The 25,328-nt window shown below is 56.1% G+C and overlaps 3 protein-coding genes across 6 annotated transcripts; 2 read left to right on the forward strand and 1 right to left on the reverse strand.

Annotated features, from left to right (window-relative positions):
- Positions 1 to 2,446: 2,446 nt before the first annotated feature.
- Positions 2,447 to 12,502, forward strand: MMP28 (matrix metallopeptidase 28). Of its 2 annotated transcripts, XM_085240675.1 has the most exons (8): positions 2,447 to 2,815; positions 5,791 to 5,870; positions 6,233 to 6,375; positions 7,799 to 8,020; positions 8,840 to 9,085; positions 9,281 to 9,430; positions 9,747 to 9,914; positions 11,156 to 12,502. In XM_085240675.1, exons 1-8 carry the CDS (start codon positions 2,717 to 2,719, stop codon positions 11,548 to 11,550), a joined length of 1,503 nt encoding a protein of 500 aa, XP_085096801.1. In that variant the 5' UTR covers positions 2,447 to 2,716; the 3' UTR covers positions 11,551 to 12,502. The 2 variants fall into 2 exon arrangements, with proteins under 2 accessions (XP_085096801.1, XP_085096802.1); XM_085240676.1 differs by lacking the exon at positions 8,840 to 9,085.
- A 1,039-nt stretch (positions 12,503 to 13,541) lies between these two features.
- On the forward strand, positions 13,542 to 19,109 carry GAS2L2 (growth arrest specific 2 like 2). The gene is made up of 7 exons (XM_085240672.1): positions 13,542 to 13,699; positions 13,775 to 14,148; positions 14,840 to 15,078; positions 15,688 to 15,795; positions 16,068 to 16,164; positions 16,638 to 16,875; positions 17,002 to 19,109. The coding sequence occupies exons 1-7, from the start codon at positions 13,695 to 13,697 to the stop codon at positions 18,089 to 18,091; spliced, it is 2,151 nt and encodes a 716-aa protein (XP_085096798.1). The 5' UTR covers positions 13,542 to 13,694; the 3' UTR covers positions 18,092 to 19,109.
- On the reverse strand, positions 18,560 to 25,206 carry RASL10B (RAS like family 10 member B). 3 transcript variants are annotated; one of them, XM_085240681.1, is made up of 5 exons: positions 24,511 to 25,205; positions 24,042 to 24,186; positions 22,337 to 22,669; positions 21,181 to 21,305; positions 18,560 to 20,886 (listed from the first exon to the last, which is right to left on the reverse strand). In XM_085240681.1, the coding sequence occupies exons 3-5, from the start codon at positions 22,550 to 22,552 to the stop codon at positions 20,616 to 20,618; spliced, it is 612 nt and encodes a 203-aa protein (XP_085096807.1). In that variant the 5' UTR covers positions 22,553 to 22,669; positions 24,042 to 24,186; positions 24,511 to 25,205; the 3' UTR covers positions 18,560 to 20,615. The 3 variants fall into 3 exon arrangements, with proteins under 3 accessions (XP_085096807.1, XP_085096808.1, XP_085096806.1); XM_085240682.1 differs by lacking the exon at positions 24,042 to 24,186 and having other exon boundaries at positions 24,511 to 25,206; XM_085240680.1 differs by lacking the exon at positions 24,511 to 25,205 and having other exon boundaries at positions 24,042 to 24,455.
- Between the last annotated feature and the right edge of the window lie 122 nt (positions 25,207 to 25,328).

The raw sequence follows: 25,328 nt of genomic DNA on the forward strand, positions 1-25,328 counted from the left end.
TGGACGATGTCCAAGTAGGCACATTGTAAATGTTTGGAACTCAGCATTAAAGCCAGGGTTTGAAGAGAGGATTCTCACTCCTTGCGCTGGGTCACTCTGCACTCTGCACATTTTTAGGCTCTGTATCTATAATCCATATAATGGAGCACACAGCTGTGCCATCTCACTGGCCTCCCAGCCATCTTGGTCAGAGCTTATTAAGAAAAATACAAAAATAGGTTTTGTTAATGTCTGTGACCCAGCTTCCTAGCTTGGGGTACAGTCTATAAATGTAATTGCCCTGCAGCAGGAATGGCATGGGCCCACATTCCTCTGGGGGCAAGTGATGGTGTTTGGAAAGCCGCCACTTCTAACACTGAGGGTAGCAGTTCTCAACAGCTCTAGCTCTATTTAAGACTTTCTAAAGCTCCAAACTTGCTTTTTCCCCCAGGCTAAGAGCACAGTCATAACCAGCTGGATTACTCAGCAGAGCAGCATTCAAGTAAGAAACTGCTGGAGCTCTCACCACCTTCCCAGCCTGGCAGTGATGCTGAATGTTTGCTTTGTTTGTGATCTGTTCTATGCTGGGGCAAGACAACCTGTGTTCTTACATGCTTTTTAAGACCGTGAAAACATCTTTGCCAGCAGCTGTTTTGTCTTACAAGTCAGACAGGGAAGGGGTGGTGCTGGTTTCCTGGCACTTGTGGTTTTCAGTTGGTGTAGAGAGTGAAATTAATGTGGGAGCCCTGGGAAGACATGGTCTGTAAAGATATAAAGCCAGATGATGGTTTAACCGTGTCATTGCCACCAGCTGTTTGCTAAATCCTGCAGCACTGCACATTTTCTCATCAACTACCTAAAGCTCAGCAGGGTAAGTGTAAGGTAAACAAGCTCCCTTTTGCTTTTTTGGCATGCCAGCAGCCAAATTGAAAATAAAGGGCACATCTCACAAATGCTACAATGAATTTCTCCCCAGAAGGTGCTGGGAGAAACGTGAGAGGTGATTCCCATGGAGGGAGCAGTCAGGCTGGGAGCAGCTCCATGCTGCCTCCATCTCTGTCTATGATCTAGCTTGCAGTATATTTTTTTTTATGCTGTGAGATTTTAGTTTTGGAAATCAGTCCTGTATGGAATGCTGGCAGTTTATTTATAAAAACACATCTCACCCTTGCCAAGCTCAACAATGACTTTATGGAGCAAAGCCTAGTGGGAGGATGCCAATGCAGAAGAGGCATACAGTCGTTACAGAGCTGACAAACAACAAAAGGAGCTACGCAATATCAGGGGGAGCAAAATAAGCTTGGGGTTTGGGGCCGGGGCTGCTCTGTGTAACCTAGAAATGAGAATTCCCATTTCCAGGGTAGCACAGAGCTCGTGGGGGACGCTGCCCCTCGCAGATGGTGTTGCTGGGGAAATTGCTTTGGCAAAAGGGCTGGGAAGAGCGAGCCGTCCTTCCACGCCTGTCGTCTAATGTGACATCTGCTGGAACTTGGGTGGTGCAGCGATCCCAAAGCGGAGGCTTTGGAGAAGAGCTGTGGTGCAGGGGAGGCAGATGGAGTTTCACCTACAGCTTTTGTGCGTGGTGTCGGTTGGTTGGAGAGGAGTAACGCTGTTGCTATTCACTTATCAGTTACGGTAAACACTGTTGCTGCTCAGCTGCATGGGTGCCGTTCCAACAGTGTTTCATAACTCTGGTTCATGGCAGTGATTCATGGGGCTCAGCACTGCAGCTGAGTTTCGGGGCCGGCAGCCTTGGTGCTGTGCCAACCGCATCCGCTGCTCCCCACCACGACCAGGTGAGTGCTGCTGCCTTGCTGGTACCCAGCGAAGGGTGGGGAGAGGGCTGACAGCAGGCACCATCCCCGTGCTGTCTGCCATGACATCCTGGACCCCAATCCCCAGTTTTTCCCACCCCGTGCCACCACCCTTCATGAGCACGGACTGATGCAGTAGCACCAGGTGCCTCCAGCCCTTCCCTGCACTACACGCAGCCACGGCGCTTCCTGCTGCTGCTGGGCCCGAGCCAGGCTTCCTCCTCACCCCTATTCTTAAGGGGAACAGCAGATGGACCGGTCGCTTCCTAGAGACGAGCCAAACACGGCTGCATTTGCAGACAGAGCTGCTCTTGTTTGGAAAGGAAGCGCAGCTTCGACCTGCGCCCGCTGTCTGTGCCCCTCTCCCCATCACTCAGCCCCCTCCTCTTCCTCCCATCCCATTGACAGCCTCTCCCCATTCCTTATCGTCCTGCGTTGCACCGATCCCTTTGTTTTGGACCCCCTCCATCCCTCCTGTGCTGCCCCAAGTTGCCCAGGGCCCTGCGGGTACCACTGCTCCTGGGGCTTTGGGGGCTGGACAGAAAGAGGGGTTGCGTGGACTTTACAAGAGGCGTGTGGTCGGAGCTGGCACGGAAACAAAGCAGCCCAAAGTCACATCCTATTATTTTTCCGAACCAAACATCCTTTCGCTTTGCTTAAATGAAAACAAAATAGTCGGGGAGCAAACAGAGGGGCCGAATCCATTGGAGAAGCACAGGTTGGGGACAGCCGGAGGAAAACGCAGCTCCCAGTGCGCGAGCTGGGGGCGGAGTGGCACCCAACCCTGCACCCACCTCTTCGCCCCGCAGCCCCGGGACGCGCTCGGCACACGCGGGCGGAGCTCAGTCCCGGGCGGGGCAGCGGGAGGAGCGGCGGAGCGGCGCGGTGCGGTGCGGTGCCGTGCGGTGCCGTGCGGTGCGGCCATGGGGCTGCGGGCGGCGCTGGGGCTGCTGCTGCTGCTGCTGCTGCTGTTGGCGGCCGTGCGGGGCGCGGCGGTGCGGGGAGAGCGGCGGCGGGCGGAGGTAGGAGAGCGGTGCGGGGAATGAATGGGGCGGGCGGGGAGCGGGGGTGAGCGAGCGTGGAGGGTTTGGGGTGTTGGGACGTGGCTTTTCTCTAACCGGGACGTCGGCTTGCTGTCCCTTTTGGGAGCTGAAATTGTCGCTTAACATCAGACGTTGCGTCTGATGTCACAAAGTTGGTGGTTTTTTTTAAAATTATTATTGCTTTTAGTACGATCAAAGTTAGCAACAAAGGGCTGTGGAAGACTAGAGGTGAAAACGTCCTCTCGGGTTGTGTTTTCATTGTGCTTGTTTTCATTACAATCGCAGCTGAAGTTGGGGTGTTTAATTGGAAACATATTTATGTTCATCATCTCGTTATCTGCAGGCGCTCGGCAGCATGCAGCCCGGCAGATTTAAAGGGGGATTTAGGCTGAGTACAAGGAAGAAGTTATTTCCAATACAGGTTGTGAGGCACTGCACAGACTGCTCACCTGCAGACCCCTGGAGTCAGGCTGGAGGGCTGTGAGCACTGATGGAGCTGTGGGTGTCCCTGTGCTCTGCAGGCAGTGGGACCAGATGGCCTCTGGTGCTCCCTTCCAACTCCAACCATTCTTTGATTCTATGTGTGATGTCCCTGCTCCCATCCTGCTGATGGCAAAGATGGCATCCCCAAATCCATCAGGCCTGTGCTAACCTATGAGGTCAGCCCCCACCCTTCCACTGGTAGGACAGCCCGGCTCTGGATCTATCTCCCCTCTTGTATATCTCTGTGAATGTGTATGTAACTTTATATATACATTTACACACACACACTCAAACAAAGAGACGTGAGGATTGTGCCTCAGGGGCTGCGAATGCAGACAGGAATGCGTTTAGGAGAGCAGAGGAAGGTGGAGGCTTCAGAACCATTAACATCCCCACCATCCTGGCAGGCAGCAATCTGTGCATGCTTGTGCCATAACCCAGTGGTGCCAACACCCAACGGTGCCAAAACTCAGTGGTGCTGGCTCCAGCTCTCACTGTATCTGCAGGGAAACAAGCAGGGAAGCTGCCCCAGCTCCAGCTGGTGCCAAAGTGATGTGGAATGGAGCTGGGGATGCTCAGCCTGTGCTGGCTCATGGGATGCTGTTGGCTGCATTGTGCCCAAGGGGGACCACAGCCATTGCAAGCAGCCCTGCAGACAGGGGAAGATGCTCGTCTGAGTGTTCTTGGTACTTCAATGGTGGAAAGGGGCCAGGAATGGAGCATCTGGTGGGGGGGGCTGTCTGTGGACTGTTGTTGTCCCAGTCCCAAGGAGGGAGGTCTGGCTGCGTGCCGCTGGCTGCCTGCCACCCGGGATGCCTGCAGTCAGGGCAAGGTGTTTCCTTGCCTGTGGCTCTCAGCTGACTTCCAGGGCTGTATGAGAGGGCTGTGTGCCTGGAAGGGCCCCTCCATCCCCTGCAGCCCCACAGTGATCCTGGCAGTCAGACCTTCCTCTCCTTGTTTCCCTCCTGGTGCGGAGGGGGAGCTGAGCATATTTCATGGCTCTTGGCTTCCTGCTGTTTTTCTTTCCCCATTGTATGGAAAAGAGCCATTCCCTGTTGGGGGCAGGAGGGGCTGAGTGGTGCAGGTCCTGGGCATCAAATGGTCCCCAAACTGTCCGACTGCCACAGCCAGACACAATCTAGAGAGTGACAATAAAGAGCGACATGGGAACATTTTGGTGGTGAACATTTTGGTGATGCTTAGGAACAGCTGCTGTGGGCTGTTCTCTTACTGCCACGCACCCAGCCTTACCCAGATGGGTTTTCAAGTGTTCATGAGCTCATGGTGGAGAAAAATCATTTTCATGCTTCGAGAATGGGATTCCAGGATAGGAACCAGCTTCCAGTGTCGTGTTTTAGTGTGGTGATGCAGTGGCACATCTGCACAGGGAGGTGGTGGGGTCACCGTCCCTGGAGGTGTTCCAGGACCATGGGGATGTGGCACTGAGGGATGCGGGCAGTGGGCATGGTGGGGTGGCTTGGACTTGGAGATCTTTGAGGTCCTTTCTAACCTTAACGACTTTGAAAAGTTGTGGTAGGAAAGGCATGGACAGCACAGGGCAATCGAGTCCCAAAACATTCTGCTCAGGGTTCTCACAGTGCATCCACATCCCCACATGCAGGGATGTGCGTGGCCAAGCAACCACTTTCCCTTTTAATTCCCCATCTCCTTAATGCAGTGCCTTCTCACTAACAGGATGTGGGGAGGCGGCTCTGCCGTCCCTGTGGGATGGGGGAGACGGGTGTGGAACATTCCTGGAAAAATCACTGCTAAACCTCTCAGAAAGCTGGGGGCAGCCGGGGCACGGGGAAATGCTTTTCTTTGAAATGCAGTTTATGGGCTGGAGCAAGTTTAGCCTGACGATTTCCATCCTTTACAATGGACGATAAGGAGAAGAATGGCTTGGCAGAGCTGACTCCCCCATGTGTGTCCCTGCTCAGCTGCACATCCTGCTTGGGGATGGGGATGGGGATGGGGGTGTTGGTGGGGATGGGATGGGGATGGGATGGGATTAGGAATGAGATGTTGATGGGGATGAGTTGTTGATGGAGATAGGGATGGGATAGTGATGAATTGGGAATGAGGTGGGATGGGGATGGCCTGCAGCCTTGGGACTGCCCTGCCCAACCTGGCCTTGCTGAAGTCTGCATTGTGGCCATTGTTGCAACTATTGCATCGAATTGCTGGTGGTTGGAGATGGGTGGGTAGGTCTGGTAGTCCCTGGTGTGGATGGCATCGTGCAGTCTGCCTCTATGCCAAATACCCAAGGTCTGTCAAAAATGAGCAAAAGGCACGTGAAGCTGTCCAAGTGCATGGACTCATGTCATGGGAATCATCAAGGTCTAATGAAGTAATAGACAGGAATTTCTGGGTTTGCTATGCTCTCTCCCACCACATCTTTATCCCTACACAAGTGAACACACCCTGAACCCATCCCATGTCTGTCCCCTGTCCCGTTTCTGTCCCCACAGCTGTTCCTGCAGAAATATGGCTACCTGGGAGCACCGCAGCCAGGCCAGCTCAGCCCTGTGGAGTTCACAGCAGCACTGAGGTAGCAACCTTTGTTTTAACACCAGCAGCAGTGCATCTCCCCAAGCTGTGTGGGAGCTGTGTGCCCCGGGAGATGCATTTTGCAGCTCAGGGCTCTCTCACTGCCAGATACTGAAGCACGAGCTGCAGAGAAACACGACTCGTTGGTGCAGTATTATTTGCCTTTTATGGCCTGCTGTCCCCATTACAATGTCAGCAGCAAGGCTGAGGTTTGGAGATCTCAGAGTGTTTGGGATTTGGCATTATCTCCCAGATGCACTCCTGCCAGTGGGGCACAAAACTGGCATGGAGTGGAAGCCCTGGCTGGGTTCCAGGCATCGCTATCGGGAAACGCAGAGTTTTGACATCTCCCTTCCTTTGTAGGAATTTCCAGCGTGTGAGCCACCTCCCTCCCAGCGGGGTGCTGGATGTCCCCACGCTGCAGCAGATGGGCCGCCCTCGCTGCGGGACTGGCGATGGGGAGAGCCGCCCCACGGCCCCGCGCCGCAGGCGCTCCATGCAGCACGGTGAGCACTGGGGTCTGGGCTGGGGGTGCTGGGCTGGTGGGTGGATAGCGTGGTTCCTAGAGAGCAGGAGGGCTGGGAGCAGCCGTGCTTATGGGATATGGGAAAAATAAGGATGAGACTAAAGCAGGGCTCTGTGCCTTGTCAGCTCCTTTGCTCATAGCATGGCCGGATGAAGCAAAGGGATGGGATGGGATGCAGCTCAGTTCTGTGCTTTCCATCCTCAGATTGTGGCCCCCAAAAGTTCCTTCATGGGGGTAGCAAAAGGCATTCAGCTCTCGTTGCTGCAGGGATGGTAGCAGGCTGGGGCCTGGAGCAGTGCTGACGGGACAAAGGGGGGACAGGGTGTCCGGCGCCGGGCAGGAAGGCACATGGCTTTGTGCTAAGCTGGCTGTTTATCTGCCTTGGAGCAGGAAGCCACAGCTGAGCCAGCAAAGGCCTTTGTCAACCAGCATGCTGCCAGCCGCTGCGGGATACCTCAGCCCCAGCTGCAGCACTGGGATGTGCATAGCAGGACGTCCCCAGCTGGGCCTTGTTCTGGGCACCTTGCTGGGCTTTAATATCCACTGGAGCTGTCTGTTCTGGTCCCTGGGATGCCATGTGTTCTGCTGCAAGAGTGCCCTGCATGCAGGGTCAGGTGGGACGCGGGGTGTCATCTCGGAGCTGTGCCCATCCAGGCACCAAGGAGCAGCAAGGGACTGTGTGTGCCCCATGGGTCACATCTGGGTGGAACAGACAAAAATTATGGCAAAGAGGCATTTGTCCCCAGGCTTTGTTTTTCTGTCCCAGCTTCATGGAACAGGTGCATAGGAAGTGGTGGTCATTATATGTACCCAAACCAGCACCAGTGTATGGTTAACCCTATTGCCCTGCCTCAGAGCAGCCAGGCACTGAGCTTGCCCCAGACCTCACCCAGCTGTCCTGGGCTGCAGAGGGAGATATTGGCACCATCTTGATTTGCTGCAAGGAGTTATAGTGTGTCTGCAGAGCATTGCCATTGTGTGTCTGCAGAGCACTGTGTAACCCCATCCTTCCCCTTTCCCACACATCTGGGAGCAGGGCAGCTGCTGCAGCTCCGTCACTGTTCCCACTCCTCAGCACTGGCTCCAGCACCCACATATTCCCAGTGCAGCCCCATGGCTTCTTTCCCACTCCTGTTTGTCCCCAGCCAGATATGAGCATCCTCCCTAATTAGTTTCCCCTTCGTGCCTTTGCTTGCACTCCCTGGAAGCCAGACCTTGGAGTGGGCACTGATCCAGTAAGTTGAGGTCTGGATTTGGCCCCAAGAGGAGCAACAAGGCAAGGAGGGCTCCAACTGGGTGGCCCAGCTCCTGTCCCAGACAAGGTCTGGCCTGGTACCTGGGGCAGCATCTGCTGGTGGCTCCATCAGAGCCGGCTCAGATCCTGAGCAGTGCCCATCCTGCAGGCAGCAAGTGGCACAAGAGGCACCTGACGTACCGCGTGGTGAACTGGCCCCCCTACCTGCCGCAGCACGAGGTGCGCCTGGCTGTCAGGGCTGCCTTTGAGCTCTGGAGCAACGTCTCCTCGCTGGTGTTTTGGGAAGCGCGGGATGGCCCAGCTGACATCCGTCTGACCTTCTTCCACGGGGACCACAACGATGGGCTCAACAATGCCTTCGATGGGCCAGGTGCTGGTCGCTCCCTCCTCGTAAGCTTCTCTTCTACAATGGGGGCTCTTCCTGGCTGGGGATTGTTGGGGTGGAGGTGGTGTCTCCCAGTACCCAGCAGCTTGAGTGAAGGTGGTTTGGGGTCCTGAGTCCCAGTCCCGCAGCTGTAGGTCTCCTGGAAGGTGGTCGAGTTGATCATGGTTGAAGCATGGTGATGGCCTTCAAGGAGCCCTCCCACCATGCTCTTGCCACATCCCTTCCAGACATGGTCTGGGTTTCACACAGTGCATGAAATCACAGAATCGTTAGGATTGGAAAAGGCCTCTCAGATCCCCACGTCCAACCCCAGCCCACTCCCACCATGCTCACTGTCCCTCAGTGCCACATCTCCACAGCTCTGGAACACCTCCAGGGATGGTGACTCCCCCACGTCTGTGGGCAGCTGTGCCAATGCAACACAGTTCCTTTGGAGAAAAGTTTCCTAGCACCCAACCTGAACATCCCTGGCACAACTCGAGTCCGCCACCTCTCATCCTATCACTGTTACTTGAAAGCAAAGCCAACTCCCACCTTGCCACAACCTCCTTTCAGAGCATTGTAGAGAGCGGAAAGGTCCCTTCTGAGCCTTCTCTTCTCCAGACTGAACCCTCCCACTTCCTCAGCCGCTCCCCATATGATTTGTGCTTCAGAGCCTTCACAGCTTTGCTGCCTGTCTTTGGCATCAATGTCTTTCTTGTAGTAGAGACCAATTCTCAAGGAAAGCCATTTTCCCTTTGGGAAGCCCCTCGAAGACCTAAAATTGAAGCCTATTGAAGCAACCCAGAGCTGTTTTGTCCCCAGGGGGGGCCCTGGCCCACGCCTTCTTCCCCCGACGTGGAGAGGCCCACTTCGACAGCGCCGAGCGCTGGTCCCTGCACAGTGGCAAAGGCCGCAACCTCTTTGTGGTGGTTGCACACGAGGTGGGGCACACACTGGGGCTGGAGCACTCGCCCACCAAGAGTGCCCTCATGTCACCCTACTACAAGAAGCTCGGCAAGGACTTTGTTCTCAACTGGGATGACATCTTGGCCATCCAGAACTTGTATGGTGAGCATCGATTGGGTGCTATGTGAGATGATCTTTGGGGTGGAGGGCGAGAAACAGAGGTGGGAGTATGTCCATGCCACTGTTACTGAGGGCAGTAGGAACCAGAGTGGGGTGCACCAAATGTTTGATGGCTTGCCAGCCTTGTGCTCCTGTTTCAGTGCCCTACTCCATGACTCTCACCTTGCTCTGTCTCAGGAAAGCCCTCTGGGGGCTTGGCCATCCAGCTGCCAGGGAGGGTCTTCACTCACTTCCAGGACTGGAGTGGGGACCTGTATGGTGAGGAACATCAACAGCGGAGCCTCAGCACCTACTACTGCAGCTCCTTCTTCGATGCCATAACTGCTGGTGTGTGGCCACAAGCCCTCTCCCCAAATATTCCCAACCTGTCCAGCAGCCTCTCCTCACTCAATAAGATTCCCAGAATGATGGGAAGAATGGGCTGGGCTGGGATGGGCTGGGATGGGCTGGGATGGGGTGGGGTGGGGAGGTATGGGATGGGATAGGATGGGGTGGGATGGGATGGAATGGGAAGGGATATCCTCAGACCCATATGGACGTCTCACAGGAGTTAGAGGGATAAGAGGTGATGATCAGTGGGACACTGCTGGGTTTGGGATGTGTCACCAAGCTTCTCACCCTCATCATCTCTTCTGCCCTGCAGACACAGAACACAACCTGTATATCTTCAAGGGCAGCCACTTCTGGGTGGTGTCAGCCAGCGGCAACACCAGCCAGCCTCAACCCTTGCACATGCGCTGGCCAGGACTGCCTGCTGGTATCGATGCCTGTGCCTACTCCCCATTCAGCCACAGTTTCTACTTCTTCAAAGGTCAGTGAGATGCAGGTTGTGTTGATTGGTCTATCCAGGTCTGCCACCTGCATCCCAGCCTGATGCCGTGCCAAGGGACTGGGACATCGCTGAGCCCTATGAATCATAGAATTAAAATCGTTAAGGTTGGAAAGACCAATGAGATCATCCAGTCCAACCATCAACCCATGACTGTGACGACTCTAGATCATGTCCCTGTGTGACATCTACCCATGGGTGCAGGCTCCAGGATCACAAATTAGCTTTGCATCAACCCCTGTTGCCTCATGCCTCAGTTTCCCTATTAGCCCAGTCCAGAGAGCAACATTCCCTGGATTTGAAAACTAAAGCAGAAGCATTTTTAGGAGAAAATATTCTTCAAAAATGTGTAACTGCAAGAAGATGAGCTGAGCACTGCGTTCTCATGGTTTGTGCCCTGTCCCTGGTGCCTTGCTGCCATCTGTAAGCTGCCTGTGGCACAGCTGTCAGGGCAGAGGAAGGTCAGCCTAGGCAGCCAGGACACTGAGGTCAGCCTGAACTTGTCATGGAAACCACTCACAAGCCCGCCAGAAAGGGACTTTGTTGTTGCAGCTGGGAGAGAGCCAGAAGCCCCTCTGCAGGGCCAGATCCAGGAGCAGAAAGGAGCTTTTGTCTATCTGCATGTGCCTGCAGGGATGGCCCCAGCTGCAGCGGGGATATCTGGGGCTGCTGTGAATTTCTGTAGTAGTCTGGGTTGTCCCAGAAGAGAAGGGATGTGAGTGATATCTGTCCTGCTGTACAAAACCTTTCATCCCCATCCGTCCTTGCAGAAGTGTGGCATAGGCACCAAGAGAGCCCAATTTGCTCTATGCTCTGGAGCTGTTTCTTCCCTTCCCAATCTATGGGGAAGCCCAATAGGGACATGCCCAGGGCCAGGTCATCTCTGGGATGGGTGGAATCTAGGCTGTGAGGACCAAGCGATAATACAGGAGATAATGGCCTAAAGTTGCACCAAGGAAGGTTTAGTGTCAGTGTCGGGAAAAATTTATTCACAGAGACAGTTGTGCAGCATTGGAACAACAGACCAGGAATGTGTTTGAGTCCCAATTCCTGGAGGTAATTAAGGAATGTGTAGATGTGGTGCCTGGGGATGTGGTTTAGCGGTAGACTTGTCAGTGCCAGGTTAGCAGTTGGCCTTGATGACCTTAGGGGTCCTTTCCAACCTCAGTGCATCTATGATCCGGGCTTGTATGGTCACTGAGCCTCTCTCTTCTCCATCCCAGGTGGCCGATGCTGGAACTACCGTGGCTCCACCTTGAGGTCTGGCTTCCCCCAGAAGTGCAGCGCCCATGGCCTGCCCCGCCACCCCGACACAGCCCTCTACTTCCAACAGCTCCGGCGCCTGGTGCTCTTCAAAGGAGCCAAATACTTCGTGCTGAGCGAGGAGACCCTCACCTTGGAGCCCTACTACCCCCGCAGCCTGCGAGACTGGGACGGTGTGCCCCCTGGCACAACAGGGGCCGTGGTGCACCGCGATGGCTTCCTCTACTTCTTTCGGGATGACCACTACTGGCGGTTCAACCAAGCCAAGCTGCAGGTGGTGGCCAATGGCAAGTGGGCTGCCGAGCTGCCGTGGATGGGCTGCTGGGATGCCAATGGTGGGCACATCCTCTTCTGAGCCAACACTAAGCGTCGCTGGGACAAAATGTTGGCTGAGCCCATCCCACTGACTGATCCAAGGGGTCCGCTGGTCCCCAGTCCCAACACCATGGACAACAGCGATGAGGCTGGGATGGAAGGTCCCATATCGCCAGGTGGGCTGTGATTCAGCCATAAGAACACTTATAAGCCATAGAGACTGCAAATGTAACATTTCTGTTAACTTTCAGGATTTTTTTTCAAGCCAGGACTGTTTTTTGTTAATCCTTTCTTGTTTTTTCATGATCAGGCAGAGAACTGCTTTACTGATGGGTGCTCTGGTGCTTCAGTGGTTTTAAATGAGCAACTGAGACTGTTTTTGGTTAAAACAAGAAGAGATTTTTGGACATAACCAAAGGTTTATGTCTCTATAAACATGGGTTTACAGTCTTTCAGGTGGCACCTGGGGCCTTGCTGCCCCATACCTGTGGCTGATGGAACGCAGACCCCAAGACAAGCCCAGCTCTGCGTGCGCTCTGAACAAAACGGTGTGGTTTTGAGGAGGAGGTAGAGATCTTTGGTAAGGAACAGGGGAAAGGAGAAGCTGTGAGGCAGTGCAGAGGGCAGCAGGGGATGGGCAGGGTGGATTCTCTGCTGTATTATAAAGGTTATGCTCCCTTCGTGAGCAGGGCAAGTGTTCTCTTCTCTGTCTCTCTGCAATAGTATTGAGTTCTGTACATCCTTCAGTCCTGTTCTGATTTGAGATCTTGGAGCCTTTGGATTTATTTTCTGTGATATTTGTGAATGAACCCTTCCTGTGCAGACATGGGGCACGCATGCAGCTCAAAATCTCAGGGGATTTTTTTGGTGTTGCCAAAGAGACGAGGCTGCAGTGTTTCATTTTGAATAAGATGGTAATAATGCAACATCATTTGCAGCTTTCCAGGAGCCTGGAGACCTGAAGGTGAATAAAATGAACCTCCAGATTCACAGTGCTAGCATTCCCCTCTGTTTTCATGTCAGGCTGTTGTATTTTTTAAAAAAATCCCATCCCATGATTTCCAAAAGATCTGTACTGAAAATGGGGATGGAGCGGGCATTGCTTGGCTTGTCTATGCAGGAGGGTTGGGGCTGCTTTCTGGATTGATCTCCCCCAAAAGAAAGCAAGTGATGTGTGCTCCCCTTGTTTGCTTTCCTTCATGCCACGACATGCTGAGGCATCCCACACATGCTGCCCACTGGCCGGATGCTTTTTGTCTGTGGGGATGGTGGTGGTGTTGCAATGTTTGCAGAGCTGTACGTCACTCCGGCTGCAGCTCCTGCACCCCATAAGGTGTGGGGTGAGGGGTTGGACACGCACCTCAACCTGTGTCACCATCCCCTCAGTGTCACAAGGCTCCTTTTCTCCTCCTGGGCTGCTTGTAGGACATGCCAGGCGCCTGCCATGCATTCCACAACCCAGGGAAATAGCTGGGATTCTTGCATTTCCTCCCCCGAAATGACACCAGGCTCATCCAGAGAAACATCAGCAGGGAGAGGATGGAGCCCCCGGCAGCAAGGACCCCCCAGGCTCCCCAGAGCCTCTTCCAACCCCATGCTGCAAGCACACTGCTGGCAGATTTCCTTTTGCAAACCCTCATTTTGTTGAAGCCTATGAGGGGCAGCAGATTCCCGTGGTGCCCACTCACTGCCATGCCCATCTTTGTTTCCCTACAGCCCCAACTCTTGGAGCTGTGCCACTCATGGAGGAGCTCAGCTTCTTGCTCACAGAGCAAGAAACCCCAAAGGAACACATGCAAATGAACCCTTCCTCATGATTATTTTTTTTTAACAGGACAAGGCTTGGGGTGATTTGCAAGTGGGCCTTTTTGTCACCACAGGTGGCTGTGGGGGTGGTGAGAAGGGGGGCAACTCCCCTCTGCTTTTGGGGTTCTGAGTGGCTGCCCTCTATCCCTGGGGGACAAACCCACCCGATGGGGCACAGAGGAGGAGCAGCGCTCCTGGAGGAGGAGCAGCGGGTACTGAAGGGTTAACAGGGAGTGTTTGCAGCCGGTCCCTTATCACCAAGGAGAAGAGAACAGCTCTTGGGAAGGAAACAAAACACCCACTGCCCAGGAGGGCAATTTCTGCTGCCCCACAGCAGTGCTCCGGCACCCTGCTGTCACCCTCCTAGTGGCACAGAGCATGCGGTGAGTGGGGTGGGAAGGTGGGCTGGGGCGTCTTCTCACATCCCCACCACCCGTTTTCCCCTTGCCTCCTCCCAGTTTGGGGTCTTATGGCACAATGGGGACGCCGGGAGCTGCGGCGCGGAGCATCCGTCCCTATGGGTCCAGCCAGCAGTACCTGTATGCCATGAAGGAGGACTTGGCCGAGTGGCTGAAGGAGATCTATGGGCTGGATATTGAGGTGGGCACCTTTCTGGAGGTGCTGGAGACGGGGGCCGTGCTCTGCTCCCATGCCAACCACATCACCCGTGTGGCTGAGGACTTCGCCCGCACCTGTCCCAGTGCAGCCCAGCACCTCCACCTGCCCACCATCGGTGTCAGCTGCAACTCAGCAGCACAGCCAGGCACCTTCCAGGCCAGGGACAACATCTCCAACTTCATCCACTGGTGCAGGAAGGAGATGGATATCAACGGTAAGACCCAATGCTCCAGCAGCACCGTGATGTGGTGTGCATCCTGGCATCACTCCCGGTGATTTCCTGTGTCCCCAAAGCTGGTGCCACCCCAGCACTGGGATCTCTGCACCAAGCTGGGCTTGAACAAGCTTCCCTGGGCTCAACACTTGGGGTTGGGACTGAAAAGGGCATGTGCCATGCACGGCCATCATGGCCATAAGGACACCAGGAGTCATCCTGTCTCTGAGCAGAGGGTCTGTCCCCCTGTCCCCACTGACAGCAGTGCCACAGGCATGGAGAAAAATGCCCTCGGTTCATTCAGCCAATGGGGTGGGGCTCTGGGACACCATAAAACATCATGGTAAGCATGGACACATCTTTGTATGTAGATGCTCAAGGGGGAGGTTTTTCCTCTATGAATGTAACCCAACACTTTTTTGGACCCTGCCATATTCCTACTATCTATGGGATGGCACAGCAAGGTGGGCACAGATGGTGCTCTGGGAAATAACATCCCTTTGGGAAGAACTTTGTAGAATCATAGAATCACAAAATCTTTAAGGTTGGAAAATACCTCTAAGATCACCCAGTCCAGCTTCTGCCTACCACCAACGCTGCCCACTAACCACGTCCCTCAGTGTCACATCTACGTGTTTCAACTCCTCTCCGTCTGTACTCTCGTCCTCTTTGCACCCCTGCCCTGCCCCAGACGTCCTGATGTTTGAGACGGAGGACCTGGTGCTGAGGAAGAACGAGAAGAACTTTGTGCTGTGCCTGCTAGAGCTGGCACGCCGTGCTGCCCGTTTTGGCATGTGTGCCCCCACCCTGGTGCAGATGGAAGAGGAGATTGAGGAAGAGCTCCGCCAGGAGATGGACCTGCCTCCCGCAGACAACCCCCTGCCCCGTCCCCCCAGAAAACCCCGGGACCTTCACAACCTTGACCAGATGGTATGGGGGTGGTAATGGGAATTGGGGTGGGGTTGGAGATGATGGAGAGGTGGTGATGGAGTTGATGGAGACAGTGGGGGGTTAGGATGATGGGCATGGGGGTGATCAAGATGTGTATCTTGGGGAGATGGGGATGGGGACACTGGGGATGATGAGGATAGGGATGTAGTGGTGGGGATACAGTGATGAAGATGGTGATGGAAATTTGGGGACAGGGATGATGGAGATAGACACCTGTATAATGAATGAATACACAGATGTTGTAACTATGAAATAAACAGGAGAGTTTGGCTAAGCAGGTTATTATACCAAAAAGAGAATAGATAGAGTGCTTACCCTTGTCCTAGGCTCACTGTAAAACTCCAAAGGAGGGATCTCCAGAAAGAGATCCGCTGGCAGTCAGCTCTTAAATGGGTCTGGGAGAGGTGGAGCCAGGCTTCACTCCTTCCAGCAGCACAGGTGAATTGCCTTCACCTGTGCTCCCAGGGCTGACTCATTGCTCGCCTCAGGTGATCAATCAGAGGTTCAGGCTGTAATTCAGCAGTTCCATACACCACCCCAAGCCCCCTCCCACGAGCCTTGGTGCAAACCCATCTCTACTGCCTGCAGGTCCAGCACCTGGTGAGCCGCTGTACCTGTCCTGTCCAGTTCCCCATGATCAAAGTATCAGAAGGGAAATACCGTGTGGGTGACTCTGACACCCTCATCTTTGTTCGGGTGAGTCTGCTGCATCTCGTGCACGCAGGGCACAGGCACCAGGAGTCCTACTTTGCTCCTATCAAGCCTCTTCCCTATATCCATCTGCCAAATGGGGCCAACGTGGTGTATTTGAGCGTTACCCAGTGAAGTATGGGATCAGCGGAAGGGAGGTTCCCATAAGGCCATCCTGATTCTCCCTGGGGTGACAAAACAAGCAGTGGGATCTGAGACCCCCGTGATTCAGTGGCGTGGGGTGAAGCAGGGCTGACGCTGTGTGTCTCTGAGTGCAGATCCTGAGGCAGCACGTCATGGTGCGGGTCGGGGGCGGCTGGGACACTCTGGAGCACTACTTGGACAAGCACGACCCGTGCCGCTGCACCTCGCTCTGTGAGTGCCTGCACCCCCAGCCCTGGCTATGATGGTGGAAGGGGAGAAGGGTGCACTGTCTCTGCTTTTGGGGGCTTTGTCGATTCTTTTGGGGCATTTGTTGGCTCTTTTTGGGGTTTTGTCGGTGCTTTTGGGGCATTTGTCGGTGCTCTTGGGGGTGTTCGTTGGTGCTTTTTGGGGCGTTTGTCACTGCTTTTGGGGTGTTTGCAGGGACAGGAGATCTAATCCTGATGCTTCACTGAGAAATCTCTGCTTTGGGTGAATGGCTCTTGTCGGGTGGATCTAGTGGCCGCTAGAGGTCATGGCAGACTTTTGGGAGGATAGGGTCCATTGCAAGGCCAAAACCCCTTTTGCATGGAACTCAGCTCTGCAGGAGCGTCCCATGCTAACAGCACAGGGAGGGAGGCTCTGGGCTCCGTGGGGCTGCGTTCTGCAATGGGGAGGGTCCCCACTGAGCTCTGTCCTTCCCGCAGCCCACAAACAGCTCTCCAGGACCAGACCCTCCCAGCAGCCGGTGCAGCACGAGGTGCAGCTCTGTGCAGCTCCTCCGGCCCCTGGCCACACTCACCCCACTCTGCTGATCAGTCGCTCACAGAGCCCGCTGCCCCCCGTCACCTGGGCACCCCACGGCCACCGCCACCACCCCTGGACCCCCTCCACCCCCAGCCCCCGCCAGGAGCCGGCACAGCCCCGGAGGGTCCCTTCGTGCAGGTGAGGCACTGAGTGGCTTTGTGCCCTAAATTGCCTCTTTTTGTAGTGCTTTTTTCTCCCATCTCTGTACCTGGTGTGGGGCTGGATGTGAGGTCTCTCTCCTCTCCGGGCTCTCTCTGATTGCAGGACACCAACACTGAGGTCGCCTGCTCGAACCATCTCCCCCGGGCGTGGGGCTGCACAGCGGGCACCCACCCCATCCCAGGACACTGTGGGGACCCCCAAGAAGCCACATGGGAACCCCTCAAAGTCAGCAGCACAGAGCAGGGGCACAGCCCCCAGTGCCCGCCTGGCACCACCACGTCCCAAGAGCGCTCAGCAAGGAGGTGGCTCATCTGGGGCAGCTTCCAGGCATGTAGGGGTCCCCACCACTGTGACACCCCGAGCCCACAGCCCCATCAAAACCTGTGCCCCCAGTCTGCAGCAGGATGCCCACAGAGCAGTGCAGAGCAGGAAAAGCTCCAAGGAAGGGAACCAGAGAGCCCTTGGACGTAGCCATCCATCTTCACACCCAAATTCCCCGAGTCAACCTCCAAAGCAGGACAGCAACATTAAAACTCAGAAGAAAACCAGCTCAGCCATCTGCCGGCCCCCCACCCCTCTGACCCATTTTGCAAATGGATGTGAGAGCTGTGCTGCTGGGGAGAGTCCCCAGTGTCACCCCACAAGCCCAATGCCCAGGGACACTGAGAGCCCCGCGGTGCCAGGGAGGGCCTGCAGCCACAACACGGATGTTTCAGGGCTGCGGGGGTACTGGGGGCACCCTCAGCCCCCTGACTATGGGAAGGTGCTGGAGGAGCTCACCCGCAACCGGCAGCCCCTGCGTCCTGTGGGAATGGGCAACAGAGTGTCCTCAAAGCCCTCAACCACACAGTGTGCCAATATCCCTGCCGGGGGGTCCATGGAAGGGCCAGTCGTGGGGGACCAGACCTCGCGGAGCACTGTGCCCAAAGCCTGGCGGTGCCTGAAGAAACCCGAACGTGTGCCCTCCATCTACAAGCTGAAGCTGCGGCCCAAGGTGCGTCCCCGGCGGGACCACCGGCCTGGGAAGGGTCCCTCACGCATCCCCACCCCACTGGGGCAGCGCCTGCCCCGTACCCGGGGCCAGCATCGCCCCACAGCCCCCCTAAAGCCCCCAGAGCCCAGAGATGCCAAGCCCTCATTGAGTGACAGCAGTGCGTGGCTCACTGAGGATGATGAGGAGGCATGGGTCTGAGCCATGCCCATCGGTTTGGGTCAGGGATGGACCTACCCATTGTCAGAGTTGAGATGCCAAGGTTGTGATGCTGATCCCCTTATCTGGCATTCAACCAAGCCAACTACCCCACTCTTCAGTCTTCCCCATTGCATAATGGAACATATGATGCTCATGCCTCACCCAAAGCCCCACCCAACCCCATGAGCTGCTCAGGGCGGGATGACACACGGGCACTGTGTCTATGCCACTATCAAACCTCTGTGTTGGCATTTCCATGGCTGGGGGCTGTTCCGGCAAGGATGGAGCCCATAGAGTTGGTCACTGCCCCCACCAAGGCAATGGCCACTGGTGCTCATACAGTAGAGCTCTCCCAAACCTTTGTACCAGTGTCTCTTCTGGGTGGGTGATGGAAGAAGACCCAGAGGGTTTTGGGGCTGTGGTGGAGCTGCAGGGTCCGGCGCTGTGAGCAAGGAGCAGCGAGGCGAGTACAGAACAAAGGGGACAGACCTGATTTTAATTGGGTTCCAAATAAAGGGGCGCAGGGTGGTGTGGACACCTGGGGATCTCCAATAAGAAGTCCATGGGGAAGAGAATGCCATGTCCAGGCACCACGATGCTCACCGAAGTGGGAGGAGAGGAGGAGCATTCTCATCAGCGCTGCACCCAGCCCCATGTCACCACTTGGTCACCATGTACTGGGGCAGAAAATGGCATTTTCCTTCCTGCTTCCCTTGGGGACGGCTGGGGACACCCCCAGCCCCCAGGATGGGAGCGGGTTGCTTCTGCAGTAGGCATAGATCCAGGTAAGAAACCCACAGCGATGGCTGACGAGTGGTAACACTTCATACTAAGGGTTTGCTTATGGGGAGGACAATGGAGCTCCATTACTGCTGTGGATGGGGATGTCCTGGCCCCTGTTGGCTGCCAGCCCCCTGCCCATGTTTTTGGGGAGCGGGGTAATGCTGCCAAAGCGGTGAGAGTCATTATTACTGATACAGCTTTTCTGTCTATAAAATACAATATAATATAACAATTATATTTATAACTTTTTTTTTTCTTCAAAATACTAAATAGATGCTATAAAAACCTGTAACTAATTGTGCTATAAACTGCAGGCTACAGGGTTGTAACAAACAATGTATTGGCTTGGTCACTGATATGTGTGTGTCGGAGCACTGTATAAATGCTTTATTAGTGGCATTTACCAAGGAGTTTCCTTCTCAAACCATTTGGAGGGGTAAAGCCAGTGAAAGGCCGAAATATAGGTCGTGTGCACTGACAAACCCCAAAGAGATGCACAGAGGGTTTGCTGTGGGGGTGATGGGAGCTGCTGCCTTCCTCGGCCACACTCATCCTCTCCCCCAGCTCTTGGCCACAGGCTCCCTCCTGCCAACTTTCCTGATTTTGGTTTTTCTGTATTTTGTTTTGGGAGGCAAGGGGATGGGTTTTGGTTCCCAAAGTGGCTGCTAGGAGTGGGGACCAGTGGTGGGGACATGGGGACCACTGGCAGGGATAGAGCGGGGGCCGATGGCAGAGATGCAAGGCTGCACTGAATGCCATGGATTGGAGCTCAGTGAGGAGGACTCTTAATAGAAAGTGTTACCAGGATAGCAGTGAAGCTCCTGGGAAGTAAAAGCTGTCAGTGGGAGGAGATAGTGGGTTTTGGTTGGTTCCTGCTTTAGTGTCCCCAATCCACAGAGGGACAACCCACAGATCCCTGTGCCATTTGTGCCCCACCAACCACTGTGCCAGCCTCCAGGACAGTGGGAGCAAGCCAAAAGATTAACTCTAAATAAATAAATAAATAAATAAAAGAAAAAAGAGGCTCACTTTCCCATTAGGAGTGTGCACAGAATGAAGGAAAAAAAGGATGGAAATGCACCTCCAGTTCCCTATTGCTTCAGAGATTGCCTTTGCATGGGAACCATCTCCATTTGGATGGATGGATGGATGGGTGGATGGATGGATGGATGGATGGATGGATGGATGGATGGATCGATGGATGGATGGATGGATGCCACCTTCCCCTGGGGGAGGCCCTGCTGGGGCCAAATCCAGCCTGGATCTGTATTTGAGATGCTGAGCTGTGCCCAGCATTTGTGGCAGCAGCTTTGCCCCTGAAACCAAGGGTATGTCCAACACAGCCTCTGTGGGGCTGGGGCATATGGGGAGAGGATGAGCTTGGAGGAAAGGAAGCTGGTAGGAGTGGAAAGAGCACTTTTGGGGAAGGAGAATCAATCTGGACTGCCCAGGATGAGCACAGAGCAGCAGGAGCCCATGGGGGCGATGCAGTGAGAAACCCTAATGTGGGGACGTGAGGTCTGTGGGACAGCGTGGCTGCCCGCAAGCAGCTCTGTTGTGCAGAGAAGCAGAGCCCATTGGGACTCAATGGACAACTGTGGCATCTCCACCCTGGTCCAACCCAACAGTGGTCACCGCGTCCCCAGAAGTCATCGTAGGGAAGAGACAGCTGAGGTGTCCCCAGTGCAGCGTCACCCCAATGGAAACGGGTGTCCCGTGGGGGCACAGTGGCACGGGGGGCTCACATGATGGTGCATCGGTTCCTGCGCAGGGCCCCCTGGAAGCGAATGGTGGTGTGGACGTGCTTGCAGCGGGCACAGCCCACGCTCTTCAGGAGCTCACTGAAGAGCAGCAGGATGTGCCAGTTGTACTTGGCCGAGCACTCGATGTAGCCGCACTTCCACGTCTTCTTCACCAGGTTGGAGACGTTCCAGCGCGGGATCACCCGGCCCCGTTGCAGGTCCCGCTTGTTGCCCACGATGATGATGGGAGTCTCCGAGGTGCCGATGACCCTGGGATGGGTGGGAGGGCAGCACCACGCAGCCATGGACTGCTCCATCCATCCCATCCATCCCGAAGTGGCACCAATAAAGCCACGTCCCACCATCACCCTGTCCACCATCATGGGCTGCCTCTCACCACGTCCCCTTGTCCCTCTTCTTTGGTCACCCACTCAAGTACCAGACTACCCCAAGCTGCTTTCCCTATCCTATCCACCTTTGAGTCTGTTTTGCTGTCGTATCACAGCTCTCCATCATCCCTACAGCCCCACCAGCAGCATGCACCCGCCGGCAAATGGCCCCTACCTTGTTTCCAGGATCTGCTGGCGGATGGTTTTGATGTACTCGAAGCTGTCAAAGCAACAGATGTCATAGACCAGGATGTAGGCATGGACGCTCCGGAGCCCCCTGCAACACACGTCTGCCCACTCCTGCAAGGTGCAGAGAGGGATCAATCCTGGCGTGCCCCGCAGGATCCTGCATCGCTTTGGGACCAGACATGTTTGCAGGAGGAAAGAAGTTTGTATGATCCACCACTGGGCTTTCTACGTGTACGTGGGACTCCTGACCAAGAGTGTTGTGTTGTGCATTTCACATTTTCCATCCCCAAATCCCCACCCCCCATCTCACCTCTGCCCTGCCATGTCCCTGTGATTCCTTTTCATTAACCCAGGGGAAGGATAATGGGATTTGCCAGCCCGCAGGGTTAATTGAGTACGTGAGCATCATCTGCCATGCCAATCAGTGACCCTCTATTCTGGTCCATCTCCCACTGACCTTCCATTTCCTGCACATTATGTGTAATTTTTAAACCTCCCCGAGCCCCTCACCTCCTGCCCCACAGCTTTGGAGCAGCAGTGAAAGGACTTGTGACCCATGGGCATGTAATTATACCAATTAAAAATCCAGCAGCCCGGCCCCAGCAGAGTTACAGCCTTCAAATCCCTTTTTTCCCATATTAACCTTCAAGGATGGGTCAGTGTTGATGGCTGAGCTCAGGGCACCACCAGGACAAATCCAGTGGCAAGGGCTGGGATGGAACTGGGGTTAACCATGAGCCCAAGGGTTAGAGAGGAGAACAGGCCTGATGGGTTGATGGTTGGAATAGATGATCTTAGTGGACTTTTCCAACCTTAACGATTCTATGATTTTGTGAAAATGGCTCTTTCCCAAACGGGATGTATGGCCAGGCTTAGAGGAACCACAGCTACGCACAGCGCAACCCTGACCCCATGGCAGCACTGGGCAATGGGTGCGTGGTGCGTTGGGTGCTGGACATCCACGTGTTGGTTCCATCAGCCCTTTACTCAGGGACAACAGATGGGACCCCATCCCTCAGGATTGGCCATCATTTGGGGCTGAAAAATTACCAAAGAACCGACACTTTATCCCAACCTCAACACGATCCTCAGCTTTTAGGAAGCGAACCCCCATAGCAGGAGGCCCCACTCCGTGCCCCTACCTGCAGGGTGTTGACGGGGAAGGCGGGGATGGGCGGAAAATCCATGATCTGCAGGTCGTGCACGTGGCCGTTCATGACGACGGCGGGCAGGTAGACGCGGCGGGCCGTGGTGGGCACACAGACCTCGCTGAACTCGTTGTAGAGGAACTGCCGGACTATGGCACTCTTGCCCACGCCCTGGGCTCCCAGCACGGCGATCTTGAAGGTTGCCACCATACCGCCGGCCGCCGGCCGCTGCCCCAGTGCTGCTCCCGCGGCGCCGACGCTGCATATTCCCGTGCAGGGGGGCTCAGCCCCATTCAGGATGCATTTCCCCGCCGGGACAGCACATCACTGCGGGGCCAAGGAGAAGGCTATCATGTCCCAAACCCCGTGACGTGGGGACGTTTCTGATGGGGACGGCCACCGGCTGCTCTATGCCCTGAACTGGGGAATCCGTCTCCCCGATTTGGACAGCTGGAATTGCCTTTTGCTGAAGGGGGGGTTGCTCAGTGCCTGCAAGTGACAGCTTTAATGTTTAATTTCAGGCTTTGAGCGCTTCAGCAATTAACTTGATGGAGGCTAATTTCCCAGCCAGCTGACAGGGCGAGCTGTGGGCACACGTGGTGGGGGCCCCAAGGCAATGGTTTGGGCACAGGAATGCAGAAATGGGGTCAGAGGATTCCCAGCACCCGCTGGCACTGAGGTCCCAACCAGCTGCAATGGGAATAGCAATGTCAGTGGGACGGGTCCCACAGAATCTCCCATCCCTGGGAGCCACTCCTGCTGTATCTCAGTGCATGGATGCTTTTTCCAGTTGGTGATGCTCTCTCTGCTTTCCCTGAAAAACATCCCCAAGGCACAGGGCATGGTCCTCGTGCTGTCAGAGGCTCCAGCAGCCCCATTTCACTCTGAGTGATGGTGATATTTGCCCCAGGGACGGTGTGGCCACAGCCATCCCCATTGCAGGGACCCAGCAGGGCCTGATGCAGTCCAGGGACAGGGACACCCCACTGAGGCCTGGCTCTGATGACAGAAAGCAGTGTCATGGCCAGGCCACCCTGCTGTCCCCATACCCCTTTCTCCACACACTGGGGCCAGGGGTGTTGAGTCCTGCAGCCCCATAGGGTGCCATGGGGACACAGGGTACCCAAAACTGCTGGGCAATGCCATGCCACCACCCCCAGCATCCCCCAAAACCCGTTCCCATCCTAGGTGGAGCCACACACAGGGGGATCGCTGCCCTGTGGGCCCTAGGGATGAGATTGCCCCCAAAGCACAGGTAGCTGTCCAAAGGCAGCAGCAGCATTTGGGGACACAAAAGGAAACTGAGGCCTGGACGGGGACATAGCGGGGACGGAACTCAGCAGGGTGAGACCCCCGGTGCAGGGCAGGCTGCGGGGCATCGTGACCTTGTGCCCTCCTCCCCAGTTTGCTGCCCGCGGGGCCTCATCCCACTCCCCGCAGCGATGCTCCGGGGCAGCACGGCATCCCTCCCTCCCCCCAGATCGCGGGGGTCGGGGCCGACCTGAGGAAGGAGCACAACGCGAGGGTACCGAGGCGGGGGATGCGGGCACCGCGCAAATCCACCGCCCTGGGGTGAAAAGGGGGGGAGAGCGGCCGAGCTCCGCCGCTCAACTTCGGCCGGGTACCCCCTCGTTGAACTTCCCCCCTTCTCACCAGCATCGCTCCCGTCCCCTCCCCATCCCCGCTCCCCCTCCGTTACCTCGCAGCAGCGGCGGTGCCCCGGGCCGGCGTTGTCCCGGCGGGCGGAGGAGCCATGCGGCGAACCCGGTGCGGGGCGGGCGGCCCCGCTGCAGTGAGTGCCCGGCACGGCCCCCGCCCGGCGAGGGGCTGCGGGGGAAGCGGGGCTGGAAGGAGGGAGGGAGGGAGGGATGGAGGGAGGTAGAGCCTCCTCTGGGGATGGAGCGCGGGGAGCGATGCGAGGAATGCCCGAGAGATGAGGAGGCGGCAGCGCCCGGAGATACGCGGGGAGGGAGGGAGGCAGCGCAGGGAGACGATGCGGGGAATGCCCGGAGCGCGCTGCGGGGAGCCGGGAAGGACGCGGCTTCTCCCGGGGCTCTGGGAGGTGCTGATGGGAAAAGACCCACCCATGTGCCCCCGGTGCGGCAGCGGCTCAGCCCTCCCCGCTCCCGTGTCCCCATCCCACGCTGTAGGACCCCGGCTCGGCTCACCCCGCGGCTCCCGGGTGCACCGCATCCCCCCGGGGTCGGAGGTCGGACGTCTCCATCGCAGAGCTGTGGCTTTGGGACACCCCGCAACGAGCATTTATCGATGGCGAGGGAGAGGATGGCTGCATCTCCGGGGAGCGGGGTCGGAGCCGCACACCTCAAAGCAGAACCCGAACGTCTCTCCGCTCTCCACGGAGCGCTGGGACATCGCCGCGGGTCTGGCTGTCACCCCGCAGGTCGGCAGAGCTCAAACACCGACCGTGCAGTGGCCAAGACCCCCCCCCCAGCCCCGCTGACACCTCTGGTTGGGACAGCGTCAGATGGGGTGAGCTGGGTATAAATGGAGGCACTCTGCCATCGCAGCCCCCCTCCTTCCCGGGGAGAAAACGGGATACCCACCACAGCCCTACAGCTGGGGGCACAGGGATGGCTTCTGTGCTGAGCCCAGCGCATTCCCCATTGCCCCCAAGCTTTTTGGGATTCGAGGTTTGTTTCCCTGATGCTCACAGCCGGGGAAACACTCAGTGCCCCTGCAGGCGCTGCCCACCTCCCACCCACCAGCCCCAGGCATCGCTTCCCGGCACCGCAAAGAGCGCTGCTGGGAAGGGGCCGGGATCGCGGCTGCGATGAACTCGCCCGCACAATCCAGGCTTCAGCTTCGGGGATATTTTTAGCAGCTCCCTCCGCGGCGCTCTTCGCTCGTGGTTTTATTTGTGAAATTTAATATACGGTGGCCTTTGGGGGATTTGGGAGGAGGGAAGTAGGGTTGGCCCTGCATCTATCCCCGGCCTGGCTGCAGGCATGGATGCAGACCCAAAATC

The sequence above is a fragment of the Meleagris gallopavo genome, chromosome 21 (genome assembly GCF_905368555.1).
Source record: "Meleagris gallopavo chromosome 21, MGAL_WU_HG_1.1, whole genome shotgun sequence".
Classification (NCBI taxonomy): Eukaryota; Metazoa; Chordata; class Aves; order Galliformes; family Phasianidae; genus Meleagris; species Meleagris gallopavo.